Here is a 17,604-nt window from a genome sequence, read left to right as displayed (position 1 = left end):
AAAACGTACCTGTACTTTATATCGGCATGTGTAGTGCCATTGTACTTTATCTATGACTGTGTGTGTGGGGGGGGGGGAATTTAACGCATATCGCATGTCTTGTGCACATGGGTACTTCTTACTATTGCACTACGTAGAAAATTTATGGTATTTCGTGTAGAAGTGGTAATAGAACACAGAAGAAACGCAGATCAGGGGGTTCTCGTGTATACTATTACCATTATTTTTTGTAAAAACATGCAAGTATGTTGGTTGCACTCATGTTAGAATGCATGTGATGAACATACTAATTCAGTGCACAGTTCTGTAGGTTCCTGCTTCAGTAACTGCCTTTCCTAGGAATGTAACTTCTAAATCTGTTTAGGCAACAAGTATTACTAATGTAAATAATGCTCGCTGTATTCTCTTTCTGTACTTTCAGCAATCATTGTTGTAGTGCGCACTTGCAATCCTCGTTGCAGATTCAGTTAAGAGGTCTTGTGTAAAACACCAACCAACCTGTGTTAGATGGACACTAATAAGCACGAATGCTATCTAAGCGAATCTGGAAAGGGGCTTAAGAATGAGGCCCACGCGGGAGTGCCTCCGTAGGGAGTAGGCACGTCAGCGATGTTGGGTATACGCGTAAACGAGCATTATGGAAAACCAACGCTTTCACGACGCGGAGATTTCTTTTTGTAAAAGTCGTTTGCTCCTTAAATTCGTCGCACCTTACATTGTTCTTTATTAATTGCTCTACTACTACTTACCTTATGGGCGAATGCGTGGGGAAGGTTCTAGAACACAGATCCCCCATATAAATTAGTACGTACGTTGATTCCTTTCTGTACCAAAGTTTAATATTTAATTCAAATATTATTGCCAAGCGAGCGTAAGCGAGTGAAGGCGGGTTGAGCCCCGCAGGGCACGTTGTGTTTGGTCTTTGTTGCAACTAAATGGGAAGGTTCTAGGACACAGGTCTCCCTTCCCGTTTAGCTGTGGTAAAGATAGAAAACAACGTGCCCTGCGGGGCTCCAACCCCCCTTCACTCGCTGGCGCTCGCTCAGCAATATTATATAAATTAAATATTAAAATTTTGGTACAGAAAGGATCCATCCTAGCTACTAATCTATATAGGTGGACCTGTGTAGAACCATCCCCTACGTCTTATACTTTACGTAATTGTCACTTTCTGTAAGATTTTCTGGCATTAGTCGAACAGTCAGTTCTACAAATTTTGATATATTTCTTACATTTTCAGGTTACGTTAGAGCTTTTTATTTCTTTTAGTAGAGTATGCACTAAAGGACCTCCATTACTACTTGCAAATTCACTTGAGGACTGCTTAGCAGGGTTGGCAAAGACCATGGATTTTATTGAAAAAAAAAACAGTTTTTTGTTTAAACCAGGTTTTTTTTGGTTTAAATAATTTGCTCTGTATATTTATATCACATATAGGCAGAAATAAGCTTGTTTCGCCTTGGTGTTAGTATGCAACAACCGAGTTATGCTGGAAGGGGTCACATAAGCTTAAAGTGGAATCCAAACCGCTTCTCGGCTTACATCCAAGAGGAATTGTCTTCCATTTGAACTCGAAACCGGGACTAATTGGCCAAAAATGCGATACGTCTGCCGAGTCACTAAGGACTCCTGATAAAAATACGTTAACTGATCTTTACATATTTGCTAATATAATTGTCAGGAGTCATTAGGACAGAAGGACAAAAAGATAAACAATTGCACAAGTGGAACCATTATACAGAATTACATATGTACAATTTCAAAGTACTACGGAGTACAGAAAACTAATTTAGTCCAAGTCAGTTCATTTATTAACCAAGTTAAAGAAATATAACGAGTTACTTTATATATCAGTAAGGAAAGTGAATAAAGATACGAATTATTTGAGTCCACTTTGGCTCTGACCCATTTATACATAAATAGTTACCAAATATTCTTGTTATTGCAATCATTGCCTCTCGTGGGATTTGTATGACCCCCTCCCCAAAAAAGTACAGCATTTCGATGTATTTTATTAATAGTAAAAATTATTAAAACGATACAATGTTTTGAATTTCCCTTTGGTTGCATAACAATAATAACAAACTATAAAAAAAAATCACAAAAGAAACATCCATAAAGTTACATAAAAAAAGTTCCTTTTGTAATATAATCTCTTTGAGTAAAGAATGGGGTGTTTAGGTCTGAATATAGTACGAATAATATATGGGAGTGAAAAGTGATACACACACTTGTGTTCACAAATGTGTGTTCATCAAGATTTTACGAATAGTTACACTTTTACGAACATTTTTCGTTTTTTGGTTTAAACCAGTTTTTTTTTTAAACAGCTGGTTTAAACCAGCCAACCCTGCTGCTCAGTATAAATACAATGTTGATGTATGACAACAAGTACAGGGGATAAAACATGAACCAACTTGTGCTAGGTGGCCACTAAAAAGCACGAAGGCTATCTAACCGGGTCAGGGCAGGAGTGCAGCAAGGGTCCGAGCGGGAGCGAGGAATGCACTCGTATGGACCAGACGCATCAACGATGCGGATATACGCATAAACAAGGATAGTGGAATAGCGCACAGACGCACACACATACAATTCTTTCACAACCGCTCAAAATTCATTTCAATATGCTGTGACAGTAATTACTTATATTCACACTCTCAGATCTTCACCGAAAAAGAAGAATTTTACCATCGTATTTTACCTATGTTTTCTGTTTGGTAGATCTGTCTGCTCGAGTAAACCCCGGTGTTTGTGCCCCATTCAAATTACACACACATATGATTCTTTCAGCTAAATTCACATTTTCCTTTGTTTCAGTGGATTAGTTACGGTAATTTTACGGAATTACTCTTTTCAAATGATGGAGGGCGTGTTGGGTCAGTGGAGAGCATTCACCTCCGGTGCTTGAGGTCCCTGGTTCAATCCCAGCTCGCGCCGTGTGGACTTTGTGGTGGACAAACACCATGTTCGTGGGTTTCCTTGGGGTTCTCCAGTTTCCTCCCACTTTCTTCATTCCACCATTTTATTCATTTCTTGCCATCAACGTCTCCTTTAGCCTAACCTGCACAATCCTGGGACGTAAAACTTAGAGATTTTCAATAGTTTTTTTTTTTTCTTTTCAAATGATAGTAAGTACCTCAGTATTAGTCCTTGTATTATTTTCTTCCCTTCTTTTTATTCAAAGAGGCTGTTATATGGGGTGCTTTTTACATACACGGAACAGGTACCAATGTATGCTCTGACCAATCTGTATATGGAATCCGTAATGTTCACTTTCACGTGTTTAAAATACATAACAGTAGCTTTGCTTAATATATTTAGTAAGTATTATATAAAATGTGGAAAACCAGAGACTAACGTGTTTAAGTTGTGACTCACATCATTTATTTGGTCTATTTGGATTGAAGCTTGTATAATATTGCGCAGTTTATTTTATTGCCAGGTGTGCAGGGTGCGAATTACCGGGGGGTTGAGGGGGAATTTCCCCCTCTATCACGTTTCGCTCCGAAAGAAATCAACTGAAGTATCCCTACCGAGGATGCTCGCTTCCTCCCCCCCCCCCAAACAACTCTTAGTATAAGGCCAAATTTCACTTTTTTTGGTCATTTCTTGTAAGTTTAATCTGCTAGTCGTATTTCGAAATGGGCGATGTAAACCATTCAGTTTTGATCATTTCTGATTTCCGGACTGTTTCCACCGTTGCTTAGTTGAAGTATATTATTATGGCTACAGTTATTACTTGGAAACTTATCCCCAAACCCTTCAGTTTCGTCGTTCGTGAATTTGAATGTATTAATTACGTATAACAAAGTCGCATAGGATTTTATAAATGCTCTTAGAAGTTGGCCAAGAAGCAGTAAACAAATAGGGCCTTATGCAGAGCCGTTTTGAAGTCTGATTAACGCCATACTACGGGGTTGACCTGTAGTACCTGTCTTTTTGGCGAGAAGAAAATGTAACCACATACAGAAACTCGTCTAAATAATGCTGTATAATCTCGAGGAAGTGTGCCCAGCTCTTAGCAGACATCCCCCCCCCAATCCTGTGAGGTGAGACAACAGACATGGCGTCAGTGTTGGAAACTTGAAAAAGCTGTAACTTTGTGGCCTCAATGCAACACGAAGAATGCGATTGGAGGTAAATTTGCGATAGATTTCGAAACGTAAGATTTTCCTTGACATAAGTAAGTCATAATATCATATCTTTATGTCGCAGAAAGATTAGATATCGTCTATCGTCTAGTGTAGTCCGCCCATTCCTCGGTTGGCCCCAACTTCTCTTTTCATATGAATACCTACTTTGGACATCACAAATATATATTTTTTTTTACATTTTACTACACTTTTATTTTAAATTAACTTTAAATAACTAAAGGGGAATTAACATTTACACGATATACACACTGATTTCACAAACAGCATAAGTGATCAGCACTTTTAGAAGGTACACCAACGCTTACTGAGCCCAGTGCCGACAGCTAGTGCTCTCAAACGGGTTGGGTCAGGCTTCATCGGGTCAGGGCTTGAGTCGAATCTCCTTGGGTCACAGGTCGGGTCAGGGGCTGCTCTAGCCATGGGTCGGCTCGGGTCAACTTCTTATGCGTCGTTTCGGCTAAAACCTATTCAGGTTGAGTCGGGTCGGGTCGATGTTCAGGGGCCAGTCCGCCCCTGAATAAGCCCAAAAATCAAACACTCGCCCTTGTACTTAAAGATCCAAATTTAAATGATTTTACATACATTATCCTAACAGGGTTCTTAATATGTATTCCGAAGAGGTTCTCATGTTCTGTTCACCCTGTTCATTACTCCAGGTGCCTTTCTTCGATCCAGTTCCGCAGACTAGGAAACAAATTTAAAAAAAAAAACTTTAACGTTTGTAGTTTTTGAATCTGCTTCCATTAATGCATAAAAGAAATCCATAATCGAATAAAATGACACTTTTAAAAGGCATTCATGTATCTTTTCTCGTCTGGTGGGCAACACTACTAATCCGCATAATGATGGATACAATCTGGTTAATGTGTAAAATACAGATAACTATTAACAGGTGGTAAAGTCCTTACATAGAGTATCAGAGGACGAAATCTCTTTTCTTTGTAGGGGCCGCGGTGGCTCAGTGGTAGAGCGTTCACCTCTGGTGCTTCGGGTCCCGGGATCGATCCCAGCCCCCGCCAAGAGAAAAGGTGGACAAACACCGTGTGCGTTGGTTTTCTCGGGGTTCTCCCGTTTCCTCCCACTTTCTTCATTCCCCATTTCATTCATTACTCATCATCACCGTCTCCTTTAGCCTAACCGGCATAACCGTGGGACGTAAAACTGAAAGATTTCATTTCATTTCATTTTCTTTTCTTTGTACAAACGTCGGTATCTCCCTGCACTTGTAGGAGATAATGAAAGGATTTCGTTTTTCTGTACATTCAATGGGATAGTTTATTCGAATTCAACCTTGTAATTTAATATGCGCTATTCTCCTCAATGTATGTATGGATTCTAGTGACTACATTTAGAAAGCTATCTGCCATAGAGTACAAAATGCAGTAGTAGAACAGTAGCGTTTTATAAAGTATTTCAATGTTGCCGCTTCCATAATTTATTTCAGTAGTTTGTAGGATAACCATTGATTTAATTATAGCATCAACTCTACGAGGCATTGAATACATCAAAATTGAACCAGAAACTTTTAATCCTAACTAGCTAAAAGAAATACGCCCGTTATCGAACGGGAGAAATCGATTTGAGGCAGCGAGAGACAAAGGGGTGTAAGTGACATTTGCGATAAAGTTTATTTATGTATAGAAAATGGACTCCCCACTGCATAATATATGAACTGGATATTGAAGGACGCTATAGCCTACTTGCGTCTCTATTCATGAATACACTACGGCATGCTTCACAATCCAGTTCATACATTATGCTCCACGGAGTTCATTTTCTAAACTGGGGACCAGCGTTCACCAGGAATGGTTTCTGCCTAAACTTAAAGTGCTGCGCAGTTTCTAGTTGGCACGAAACTAATTGTCACTGACTGAGAGAAAACACGAAATGTGTAGTCTTCACGACGCACATGGAAAGTGAAGTCTTCACAACGTTGTAATTCACCCTTCCTTTCCCAGCTTGGGGGACAGCTCATTGCCTAGAATAGATTAACCAATGACGTCACAATGTAAATAGAAAACGAAAAATGAAATGAAATCTTTTGAGTTTTACGTCCCACGCTTATGCCGGTTAGGCTAAAGGAGACTGGGATGATGAGAGATTAATGAAATGATGGAATGAAGAAAGTGGGACGAAACGGGAGAACCCCGAGAAAACCCACGCACACGGTGTTTGTCCACCTTTTCTCTTGGCGGGGGCTGGGATCGATCCCGGGACCCGAAGCACCAGAATTGAACGCTCTACCACTGAGCCACCGCGGCTCCCTAATGTCAATAAATAAAATAAGTAAATACATAAAATATATTTTTAAAAATAGATATTTGCACCAGATACTGTTATCACTGGCCACCTAACTGCTTTTCTTTTCAGTACAGTAAATAAGTAAATGTAGATGTAGGATTATATGTGAATATATTCTGAATCTAACTGTCTGATTTTGAAATCTTATGCTCTAGTGTAATCTGTTTCTTTGTCAAACCAAAGGCCGCGAGCGAGATGGGGGAGGCTCATAACTTGTATGTAAGTGACACTGGCAATCATTTTTGGATTGGTGAGTGCGTCTGACTTTGAAATTTTGAACTATTGTTCCAAGCATTCAGCATGACATGCAACCTAGTGTCTTAAGAGTTTGAGCATTGCGTGCAAGGGGGGAGATCTGAGTGTAAGTGTGCTTATCCAACCAAACCCTCAGCTTAGGTATTGGAGGTTATTACGTAAACATTAAGAATTGTTTTCATAGAGATGATTGTTGTTGTTATGGCGAACTGGCACAGAAATTTTTACTTATATATAAGGCAGTTCGCATACGTGTAACTTTTTTGCGGGAATGGGGGCAAGATAATGGGGTCATAAGCCGTAGCTCGTTTTGCTTTTATACGTAAATCTGGCACTGATTAAGCAACATATTTTTAGTAAATCATTACAGAAGTTAATTTATTTATTTGCTAAGAAAATTGAGATCCTCAGCACTAACGCTGCAGCGTTATTAACGCTCATATAGTCCATCCAGTGTTATAGCCATTGATCCAATAAGCCAGCGTTATCGCGCCCAGAGGCGTTGACAATGCTTGGTTAACGCGTGGTTGCCGCCGCTCTCTGTCAGCATTAATTGCGGGTTGATTCCGCTCATATACTCCAAACCTTAAGTGTCTTCACCACCGAAAATTTTAGAAATTTTCTGTAATATCTTCAAAACAAATAAAAATATTCAAAAAGCAAAGAAGTACTGCACTAGACAATATTAATTTTCATGTGATATTGTTATTACGACTCATATATCAGCTTTCGATTTGCAACTGTCGGTAAATTTAGCATTTTTTTGAAGGTTCTGTAAATAGCAGTACACCACAAGCAAATACATGAATTATGGTAGGGTGTCACATGCAAAATCAGATTGTCTAGTGATTTGAATCTTTGCTTTTTGATTTTTTTTTTTTTTTTTTTTGATTCGAAGATATGGCAGAAAAAACTCTAAAGTTTGCGGTAGTGTAATTTTGCTATGGTGAGCACTCTCAATAAACAGGAAAAATGTAGCAAAAGTGAGTAGGTTACGCTAAGTTTAATACCCCTCTCATTAAAAAGAAGGTATTTCAAGTTGATAAACACAAAGCTCCGCATACAGTGGATGGTAACGTTAATCAACAAAAGGAAGCAGAAGTTGTCTGTTGTCATGCTGTAAAGATCCTCAGCATATGCATTAGGGCAGTGTCGTCTTCCTCAACGTATGTTCGTTGATTTGTACCTTTCTTAAGCATAGTTTCGCAGATTGGGCCAACACGTAAAAAGGGCTCCATAAGATTATATTTTGATTCGACTTTCGTTAGTGGAAAAATACAGAATATAACAAATCATATTGCTGAGATAAAAATACACAAGGGAAAAGATGACATTGTTAAATTACTAGGCACAATCATGTGTATATATGCCAAAGTTTTTCACCGCATGAAAGCACCCTACCTACTCACAACAATCTTAGAAGTTTTGAAACGTATAAATAAAAACTCTAAGCAAGTTTATCATTGTATGAATTCTTTTGTTCACGAGAATATAGGTTATCATTTTTAGTAATGAACTGCAGAGTTTATTTTGATGTAATGTGGAATGAAGTTACATTTTTATTTCCATTCCATAAATTTCATTATGGTGTTGCATTTCTTCAGTTAATGTCATATTTTGAATTACCCTTTCACCACCTCTATTGCAGTGTATAAATGGTTAATATTATGATTACATTTGCTCATTCTGCATTTGTGTAGGAAAAATAGTACGTAATGTAAGATGCTTCTACAAGTAGGTGCATGGTTAGCAGAGAATGAGGGTCAGAAACAACCTGAACAGTGCTTTAAGAGGCTAAGTATCTTTCTTTTCTAGAGAATAGTGTAGATTTTTTTGCACTTCAACACTTAGAGGATAGAGACATCGAACAGCTAATACCTCAGGCAGGGCCAAGAGTAAAATTCAAGGTTAACTGGAAATCTTGGAAACAGGATCTTCAGAAAGCAGATGAAAACAGGAGGGTAGGTTATTCTTGTGTGTCAGCTACACATCATAAGTGGAATCCTCATGTTATATTTGTCAGTAGTTCACGTACTGTAAAGTAGAAATAGACTCGTTAACATGGAAGTCGGGAAGTAGATGTGACCTGTTTCAACTACACAGTAGGTATGACAGACTTCTTTCAAGATGAAGGCATTTTGCTCAATTCAATGCGCAATCTGTGAACACCACTATTTGTGTTTATGCATGTTAACCACAGAAGTTATAAGTATAAATAAAATGTGCTTTTTTTTCAGGCAGACATACAAACCAGAACAATTTTTTAGTTCCTCTTTCGCATTCATGTTATGAAAATCATAGACTGTGTGCTCTCTTGCGTCAACGTCCACAAATGTTTCTAATATATGTTAGATGTGAAGTGTACAAAACTATACATCCCTAGAATTGGTGATAGATCAATAGCAATAATGTGCCTGTATGGCGGTATTGAAACCCAGCTAATACCATTTAACCTTAATTTTGCCAATACCAACACCATTGAATGTTACTATTAGCCAATCCAATTCCTGTACTCCTACGCTGATAAATTTCACATAATAGTTGCTTTAAGTTGTTACACAAAAACTGGCAAGTTGATGATGCAATTCTTCTTCTTGCGATTCATAAGAGCATTGCTTCCGTAGGAAATGAAAGACTTTAAACTTGTAAAAAAGAGAGAGATATTATAATTAGCTCATTTCAGACAATCATTTCTCTCTATTACTTTTCAGAGATGTAATGATCTTCCTCTTTCCCTTTTTTAAAACACTATTAAATGTTAATAGTGTCATACTGTTGCCAAGAGTGTCGTTAACATTGGTCTTGCATTATATTGCAAAGGATTACTAGTTTCAATAAATGTTAGAGTGTAAAAGTGTATTGATCTCTTTAAAAAAAATCAATATTTTGGACTAGTATTGTTAAATTGTGTTTTTAACTGATACCACATACCTTTGAAGTTAGGTATCAACCATTCTGATACTTCTTGAAATCTTAGCTATCGACACCGATATTATTGATTTGACGATCCATGTCTACCATATATACCATTGATGGATTTGCCAAACAGACTTTATCACTGCCCACACTTCAGTTTTCCACAAACATCCATCAGTATTGCAAGCATCCATATCTGCATTGGCCATTGCTAATGCTGATCAGATGCGTTCATATCAGCAAAATGGTCCTTCCGTGGTACCTGGTATGAGCCGCATTATGAAAATTGACAAGTAGTTAGAATTATAGTACCTCCTTTAACACAAATATATGTTTGCTCACATTTTTGTTTCCTTCTTGTGTGACGTGGTACTTAAGAAATTAGTCATGTCCTTTGTAGTGTTTTAGCAAATTTCATTCACATGTTTATTAAATACTCATGCTTCTTGTGAGTCATTTTAAGGTTTGTACTCAGTTGCAGGAAGAAGCAGATAGGTTGCTTCTTGACTTAACAACGCCAACATCGTTTGGAAACAGTTCTTGGTGTGAAGGAAGGAAATCAACATTCAATGCAATAGAGAGAGATAGATTAGAAGAAACTCCTGGAACATCCGCAGATTTACGAGAGGAACACCAGCAGGAAGAAAACAGACAAAATACTTCTGACATTCAGTCTCTTGCTTCCAATTCCAGTTCAACTTCTTGCACTCACTCAGTGGAAGGCGAAAAGCAAATCAGGCACAGCGAATCAGAGGGAAATCATGTAAGTTTTGGTGTAATGGAATAAATGTCTACAGGTTTTAATCATGAATGTTTATGGGACTGAATAAAGCAATCATCGCTCAAGGGAAATACATCAATATGGCTTTGTGAATGTAACATTTTTAAAATTGTTTGCATGCCTCTTCTGTGTGAACGTGGATTTATGTCCAAATGACAATTTTCCGTACATGTTAGGTTGTATATTGTATTTATCAATCCATGTTCCTTCTTGATACAAAGAAATCATAAATGGGATCTTATAAGTTTATAAGTAAAGTACAACACATTTTGGTAGCATGTGTATAATGTGAATTTTAAAGATTTAGGAGAAGGATTTCACATTCATTTTTACCATGGAGATCATAAAGGAAAGGGTATTACAGTTTCTTAAGCAAATTTTTAAAATTGCACTCATTTCGATAACCAGACATTTTATCCTTACCCCATTCTGTATACAGCTGGAATTTGCAAGTAGTTACACTGTTACTTCATGCCACTAGCCAGGTTTCAAAGTCAAGCGTGCTTCGTCGTCAGCTGAATCCATGAAATACTACAACAGGTGGATTTCATAAGGTTTACACGAACTACAGTATAGTTTTTTCTCACGTTTACAAATACGTTGAGCACCTAGATAAAATACGAAACATATTGTTATAGCTACTTGGTTGAGATTGTGAACATGAGAGAAAAGTAGAAAACGTAGTTGCTGTAACACTGAAATGAAAATATGTGTAGTGAAATCCACCAGCGTCGATCCACCTGTCGATGAAGCATGCTTGGCTGAAAATCTGGGTTGTTGAGTGAACAAGCGAACTACTTAGAAATTCCAGATGTATATATGAGGGTTGAGAGTTCTATATGTAATACCTATACGAAATGGTCTTTTTACTTCAACAATTTGGGACCAATTTACTACAGAATTTTGTTTTCGTTTATGATAATTTAATCTAAACATAAAAAATCTACAGTAATTTCCTGTGAAACCTCGTTTACTATAAATGAAATAAACATTTGGTAAAGAATCGGGGTAAAAGTACATATCTTTTTTTTTATTTTCAGATACACTCCCTTGCTGCTATTTAAGAAATGTTTTGTCGAATCCCTTCTTGTATTGTACTATTAATGTGGGATAATGGAACATACAGGGACTTTTTCCTGTTGACAAACTCTCCCCAAAAGACCCTGATTGTGATTTTGCGTTTGTGATTAGTCACTCTGATATTATAATCAGATATTCATGCTCATGTTTTCCCTATGTACATTCTCTTCAGTTCAGGTAATTTTAGGTAACACTTCCAGTTGGAGGACTCGTGTAAGAAACCTTAAGGGAAATTATACCTTGTTTTTACTGATAATTCATTTTCATTCTCTACATTTGCACTACATTTATATTTCATTAAAAGTTTTGAAGGTTCACTTTACAATGTAAGAGGAAAATGCAAACTACAGTGATTTGATTTGATTTGATTTATTGACATATAACACAACAGGCACAGACCTAATTACAGTGTTACATAGTATATCGCTATACAGATTATATAGGTTAATAAAGCTATTGGTCATAATTACATTTGTCTTACAAAATTAATAGACTTCTTAAAACTACTTACATCCATTGCCAGTACATCCAGGTTGAAATTTTCTTTAACTAACGTGTTGTAGGTTGCACTAACTCTCCATATAGGAGATCTGCTTAAAACGTTTGTTTTCGCTGTCATACAAAAAAATGTATTTTTCGAAACAGTGCGCAATTTAATAGATGGTACTTGGATACATATTTTTTCGTTAAGATCAGGACAGTCTATTTTGCCATGAAAGAGTTTGTGTAAAAACAATAAATCAATATTTCTTCTCCTGAGTTCTAATGTTTCAAAATTAAAATTTTCAACAAGGTTAATGTAGCTTTCAAATTTTGGATAGAATTTTGTTTTCTTAAGGGTAAGAAGCCTTAGAAACTTATTTTGAGTACGCTCAATCAAGAATGAGTATTTCTGTATATTGGGGTTCCATATATTACTACAATATTCTAATTTTGTCCTGACGTATGCATAATACAGCACAATTAAAGTTTGATCATTTTGAAAATCTTTACTGGCTCGATAAATATATCCAAGATTTTTGTAGGCTTCTTTGCAAATAGTTTCAATATGTTGAATAAAGGTTAATTTTGAGTCAAAAATAACTCCCAAATCCCTTATAAAATCAAGCTTTTTCAGTTTTTCCCCTAATATTGAATAATTATATTGAATATATTTTTCTTTTCTAGTGAATGTTAAATAACTGCATTTACGAACATTTAACTTAAATTTACTGTTTTTACACCAAATTTCAAGATTTTGTAAGTCACTCTGAAGTTCTAAACAGTCCTGAATTGTTTCAATTCTGTTGAATATTTTAAGGTCATAAGCAAAGAGTAGATTTTTAGAAAACTGAAAGCACTCAGGAAGATCATTTACCGCCAAAATGAAAAGTAGAGGTCCCAGATTCGAGCCTTGAGGGACTCCAGATGTTGCATGAAAGATTTGAGATTTATGATTACGATACAATACAGTTTGTTTACGATTTTGAAGGTAGGAAGCAAAGTATTGCAGAGTTGATTTCGAGAAGTTAAAGGATGCCAGTTTGTTTAAGAGAATGTCATGGTCAATGACGTCAAATGCTTTAGAAAAATCAGTATATATGACATCTACTTGTCCTTGCTTGTCAAGTTCCTTCGAAATGTAGTCTGCTATTAGTGCTAGATTTGATACAGTAGATCTGCCCTTCAGAAATCCATGCTGACTGACAGATAATGCAGGTTTAACATGATCCATTATTCGCTTATGCAGTATATATTCATACACCTTGGCAAACGCAGATAAGATAGAAATTGGTCGGAACTGTTCGATGTTGCTAGCTGAGTTTGTTTTGGGTATTGGACACACAACTGACTCCTTCCATTTTTCAGGAAAGGTACATATTTTTATAGATAAATTAAATATAATATTCAGAGGTTGTAAGAATATATCTGAACAGCCTTTCACAATGTACGTTGGGATCATATCTGGGCCACTTGCTGTTTTCGATTTCAACTTCCTTACTGTTTCTTTTATTTCTTTTTCAGATATGAGAGGTAGTGAAAATATATCAAGAAGAGCACTGGAACGATCATTTAGAGACATGCTCGATACGTCATAGTCCGCTCTTGAGGAGCCATAGACTGAACTAAAATGTTGCCCGAATGCTTTAGCTATGTCCCTATCATCAGTAAGGTCGTGACCATTGTACTGTATGCGATCAGAAGACAAGTGACGCGATTTATTTTTAATGAAGGACCATAATAATTTCGGATCATTCTTCAATTTATCTTCTGTGCTGCTTAAAAACTCTTTATAAGCAGCAGTTATTTCTGCTTTAATTTCTCTACGCAGTTGACGAAATTGCTCTTCATGGTTGAAATAAAAAGATAAAAATAATACGCTTATGAATCAGAAAATGTGAGGTCAGTGTATACTTTCTCAAATCTTGCTGTGATTAGGTTTTCAAATGGAGATGCAAGCCATGAAATATATTTGTTTTCGTTTTCTTCCATTAGGGACTTCATGGATATCCTTGTTCATAAAGCTTTCGTTGCTTGCAGGTGCTTACTATATTGCAATGCACACTGGATGGAAAAGCCATTCTTGCTAAAGGAGAAAAGAACAATGGTTTACTAGATAATGCTTCAAGGTGTAATTTAGCACGACTTATAGTAAAGCATGAGTTAGAAGAAAATCCGACACGGCTAATAACACGAGGTGAATTTACACGCTGGGCACATGAAATAGCAACCATTTTTGGGAAAGAATCACCATCTGTGTATTACGCAGCTTACATTGGAGCCACGAACTACCAAACAAAACGCAATGCTTCTGGGAAGTTGTATGAGGCCTATATTTCAAGAAGAAGAGTTCTAAGAAAGAGAGGAGATATTCCAAGTAGAAGGTCCTCTTCTGCATCACCTACATCTTCACTAGGTGACGACACAGACATTGTTGAAGAACCCATTCCAGACCCAGTAATAGAGGAGAAGTTACAGTGGCCCAGAACGTCACTAGATCCCTGGCATGTTGTGTGCGATAATTGGAGAGCAACAGCAGAAGCTAGATTGAAAGCCCTGGAACAGCCTGGGACGGTTGGTGCTTACCTTGACTTGTACCCTGTTTTGAAAACACCACAAGGTTATACATTGGTAAGTGCACTGTTACTATACTATTGCAAAGTATTTAACAACTGAGTGAGGTGTCTCATTTTTCACAAAACACGTGTTCATTTCAATTCAACGCTGTCCTCATTAAAACATATAGGTCGAATAATGAGGTGGGGAAAAACATGTAAGATTTACATGTGTACAGACCACTATCACAAGGAAACAGCTCCACCCATAATTGCGCTCAGGCACAGTTTTAAGCTGTGAGAGCTAGATTTAGTTAAAGTTTTTGCATCAAAATTTTGACTGTTAATAGCTATATACATTATGTTAATTGTATTTTATATTCTATTTCTCTCCCTTCCATACTACAGTTTTATATCATGTATTCTGCTAGAGAAAGGTACGATGTGGTCTTGATTTGATACGTAGATTTTACTTTCCTTGACCATTACTTTCATCTTATTATATTTGGTTGTTTGTGAATATGTAAAATTGCTGAATTGTAACATTGTGTAAAAAAATGCGAGTTTTGTAATTGATTTTCTTCATTCTCTTTCCAATTTGGTAACTTGAACCACTTGAAAGTGAGAAATTAAAAAAAAGACACATAGAAATAATTAACTATGTCTGTAGATTAAAATTGAAGTCTCCTTGCACTTGCTTGCTGGTGCTGTGAAATTTTGTCTTTTATTTTTTATTTTATTTATTTATTTTTCTTAAGAACCATGGCAAAAGGTTCATATGTTTTTAGTGGATGTGAACTTGATTGGTTTTAGTCATTGTGAACTTAGAATGGCCTACATGAGCTTTGCACAACTTGAATGTTGATCGTAGCAATCTTCCAGAAAAGGGTTCCAGTATATTACCAAAATATTGAAGAAAAATAGAAACTTAAGCAGGTAATTTTAATGTACAGAAATGGTTAATTTTTTTAAGAAAGAAAGTTTGCCCGTTTCCTGTTATGTTTGACACATCGGTTGCTTATCTTTTAATGCGTTAATTACTATTATGAAAAATGAATAGGAAAACTTGATGTTTCATTCCTGTAGGAACATTACTGAACTCTTTTTGCAGCTGTTGGAGGACTACTCCTTCCTTTACCCTGGTACTGAAGACAATTTGTTTAACAGAATTGTTCTACTTCAAGACAAAATTCTGCATTTGTTGGAGTTGAAAAGAAATTTGAAAGAAATACATTCTTCTTCAGCACCGTACATCTGTGCTATTCATGGTAAGTACAGTGCTTCAAGCACTATTTATTTTTGTAATACAGTCAAACCTAGGGTGATCAGGCGTACTGATTTTCGCAGTACAGTATTATTTTTCAAATAGCTTTCCTGTGTGTTCCAAAGACATCTAGAAAATTGAGATTTGTCCTTTTTTTAAGTCCTGATTAAATTTATTTGCAATACTTTAATGTTTCATTCTTTATTCACAACATATCGAATCACAGTCACTTTTTTTCTGAATGATAAACTTCTGTTTTTTTTTTTTTTTCAACACTGCTCAAAAAATTATTGTTAAGAAAATAAAACAATCGACAAACCATTGTTTTGTAATGCAGTTGGTTTTACTGAGAAAGTCTTGTTGAGATGTCGGTAAGGCAGGATTGGTCACTTATTTCAAGTCACAGCAGTGACGCCAATCAATTTAACTGGAGTTTCCTTGTGCCAGTCTTTTTCTGTCATTTCTTAAAATAATCCCAGGCTCTGAAAATCAATTTTAAAAAGTGTTTTTAGCCCTAAACGAAGTTTCACTATACGTTCATAAAAATAAACTACAAGCGCATGTATTAATTATGTGTCTAATTAATTATAATGCAAATGATATTATTTGATTATAGTACAAATAAATTTGATTCATCTATTTGCGACTTGCAGTGTGAAGTATTTGCGCTTCTTTCAGTAGTATTACTTGTCTAAATACATTGTTGTGAATAGGCAGAGAGAAAATTCTTTATAGTTCAATCGTGACCTTTTTTAATTGTTTTTGTTGATACTCCATTAAATTGTTTGAAATTCTTTCAACAATCTTGTATTTCGACATGAAAGTATTTGGAGATGTGTTGATTTCTTAAAAATGAATGATTGCCTTGAGGTTAACGTGAAATGAAACAAAGAGATACGTATTGCCGATGCACAGGCTATCATTTATTATTATGCTTCTGTCCTACTTTTCACTTGTCAGAATCTGGTCACCCTAGTCAAACCCATTTAAAACATCATTGGAGGGGACCAGAGGGAAAGGAGCAGTTTCAAAAGTGCCCAATTTTCCCGTTTTCGGTGCACCCATACACTTTGGTGTGGGAAGAGGTCGTGGTCTAAGACCTTCACATATAAACACTGGTGGGCATAGCTCAGTGAAACATGAGCAAAAATGGGTCAACAATACAATGAAAATGCCCATAAGACGTGCATATTTTTGACATATATTTTGTATATTGCCCAAAAGAAGGGGCGTGCTCCGTTGAAGGTTGATGGAAGTGAGACTACACGTTGAACTCTACAAGCACTATGAGTTTCATCACACTCGAGCCTGCGGAACAGAGAAACAAATCGGGTCAAACTCATATGCTCAGAGTGGCTTTATATGAATCAAACACCTTACGTTGTTCGTGCGCATATCCACTCAAGGCGCAGTAATCGGTTAAAGTACTGCATTTTCGTTTTATGCGATCTTGGTCGGGTGGGGACGATTGCATTATAGGATAGTTTTGTCAATGTGCAAATGAAACATGGAGAGTTGGATGTTGTGCCCATGTCATGCTCATTATTTGGTACTTAGGAATGGGCAAAGAAATGTAGCACGTCCGAAGACATCCACAAGAAGACTATTTTATTCACAAGAAGACGAATCTAGGCTCTTGAGCGATATCGATGAACCATTCGTCAGAGGATGAGGAAATCGGCAATTAAACCCTTTTGCATACTTATGTACAAGTACTTTTGTATAATACATTACGTCGTACATAATAATCACCTCAACTGCCTGAGCGGTACTGGGAGTAAGGAAAACCTTGTACTACAGCTCCGGTAATGAATAAAT

At 36.6% G+C, this 17,604-nt stretch overlaps 1 protein-coding gene and 1 long non-coding RNA gene across 2 annotated transcripts in view; one reads left to right on the top strand and one right to left on the bottom strand.

Moving 5' to 3' along the window:
• The window catches only part of LOC145691946 (uncharacterized), a 651,691-nt gene that overhangs the window by 313,375 nt on the left and 320,712 nt on the right, over positions 1-17,604 (bottom strand). The gene's annotated exons all lie outside the window — the stretch shown is intronic.
• LOC145691505 (uncharacterized) overlaps positions 1-17,604 on the top strand; it is a 173,657-nt gene that overhangs the window by 151,873 nt on the left and 4,180 nt on the right. The window contains exons 2-5 of the mRNA XM_081766914.1: positions 8,504-8,671; positions 10,102-10,389; positions 14,008-14,598; positions 15,634-15,790. Coding sequence (XP_081623040.1) covers positions 8,504-8,671; positions 10,102-10,389; positions 14,008-14,598; positions 15,634-15,790 — 1,204 coding nt within the window. The remainder of the gene's footprint in view (positions 1-8,503; positions 8,672-10,101; positions 10,390-14,007; positions 14,599-15,633; positions 15,791-17,604) is intronic.

This window comes from Thermobia domestica, chromosome 8, assembly GCF_964235325.1.
Source record: "Thermobia domestica chromosome 8, izTheDome1.hap1.1, whole genome shotgun sequence".
In the NCBI taxonomy this organism is placed as follows: domain Eukaryota; kingdom Metazoa; phylum Arthropoda; class Insecta; order Zygentoma; family Lepismatidae; genus Thermobia; species Thermobia domestica.
This window is presented reverse-complemented; position numbering and strand designations above follow the sequence as displayed.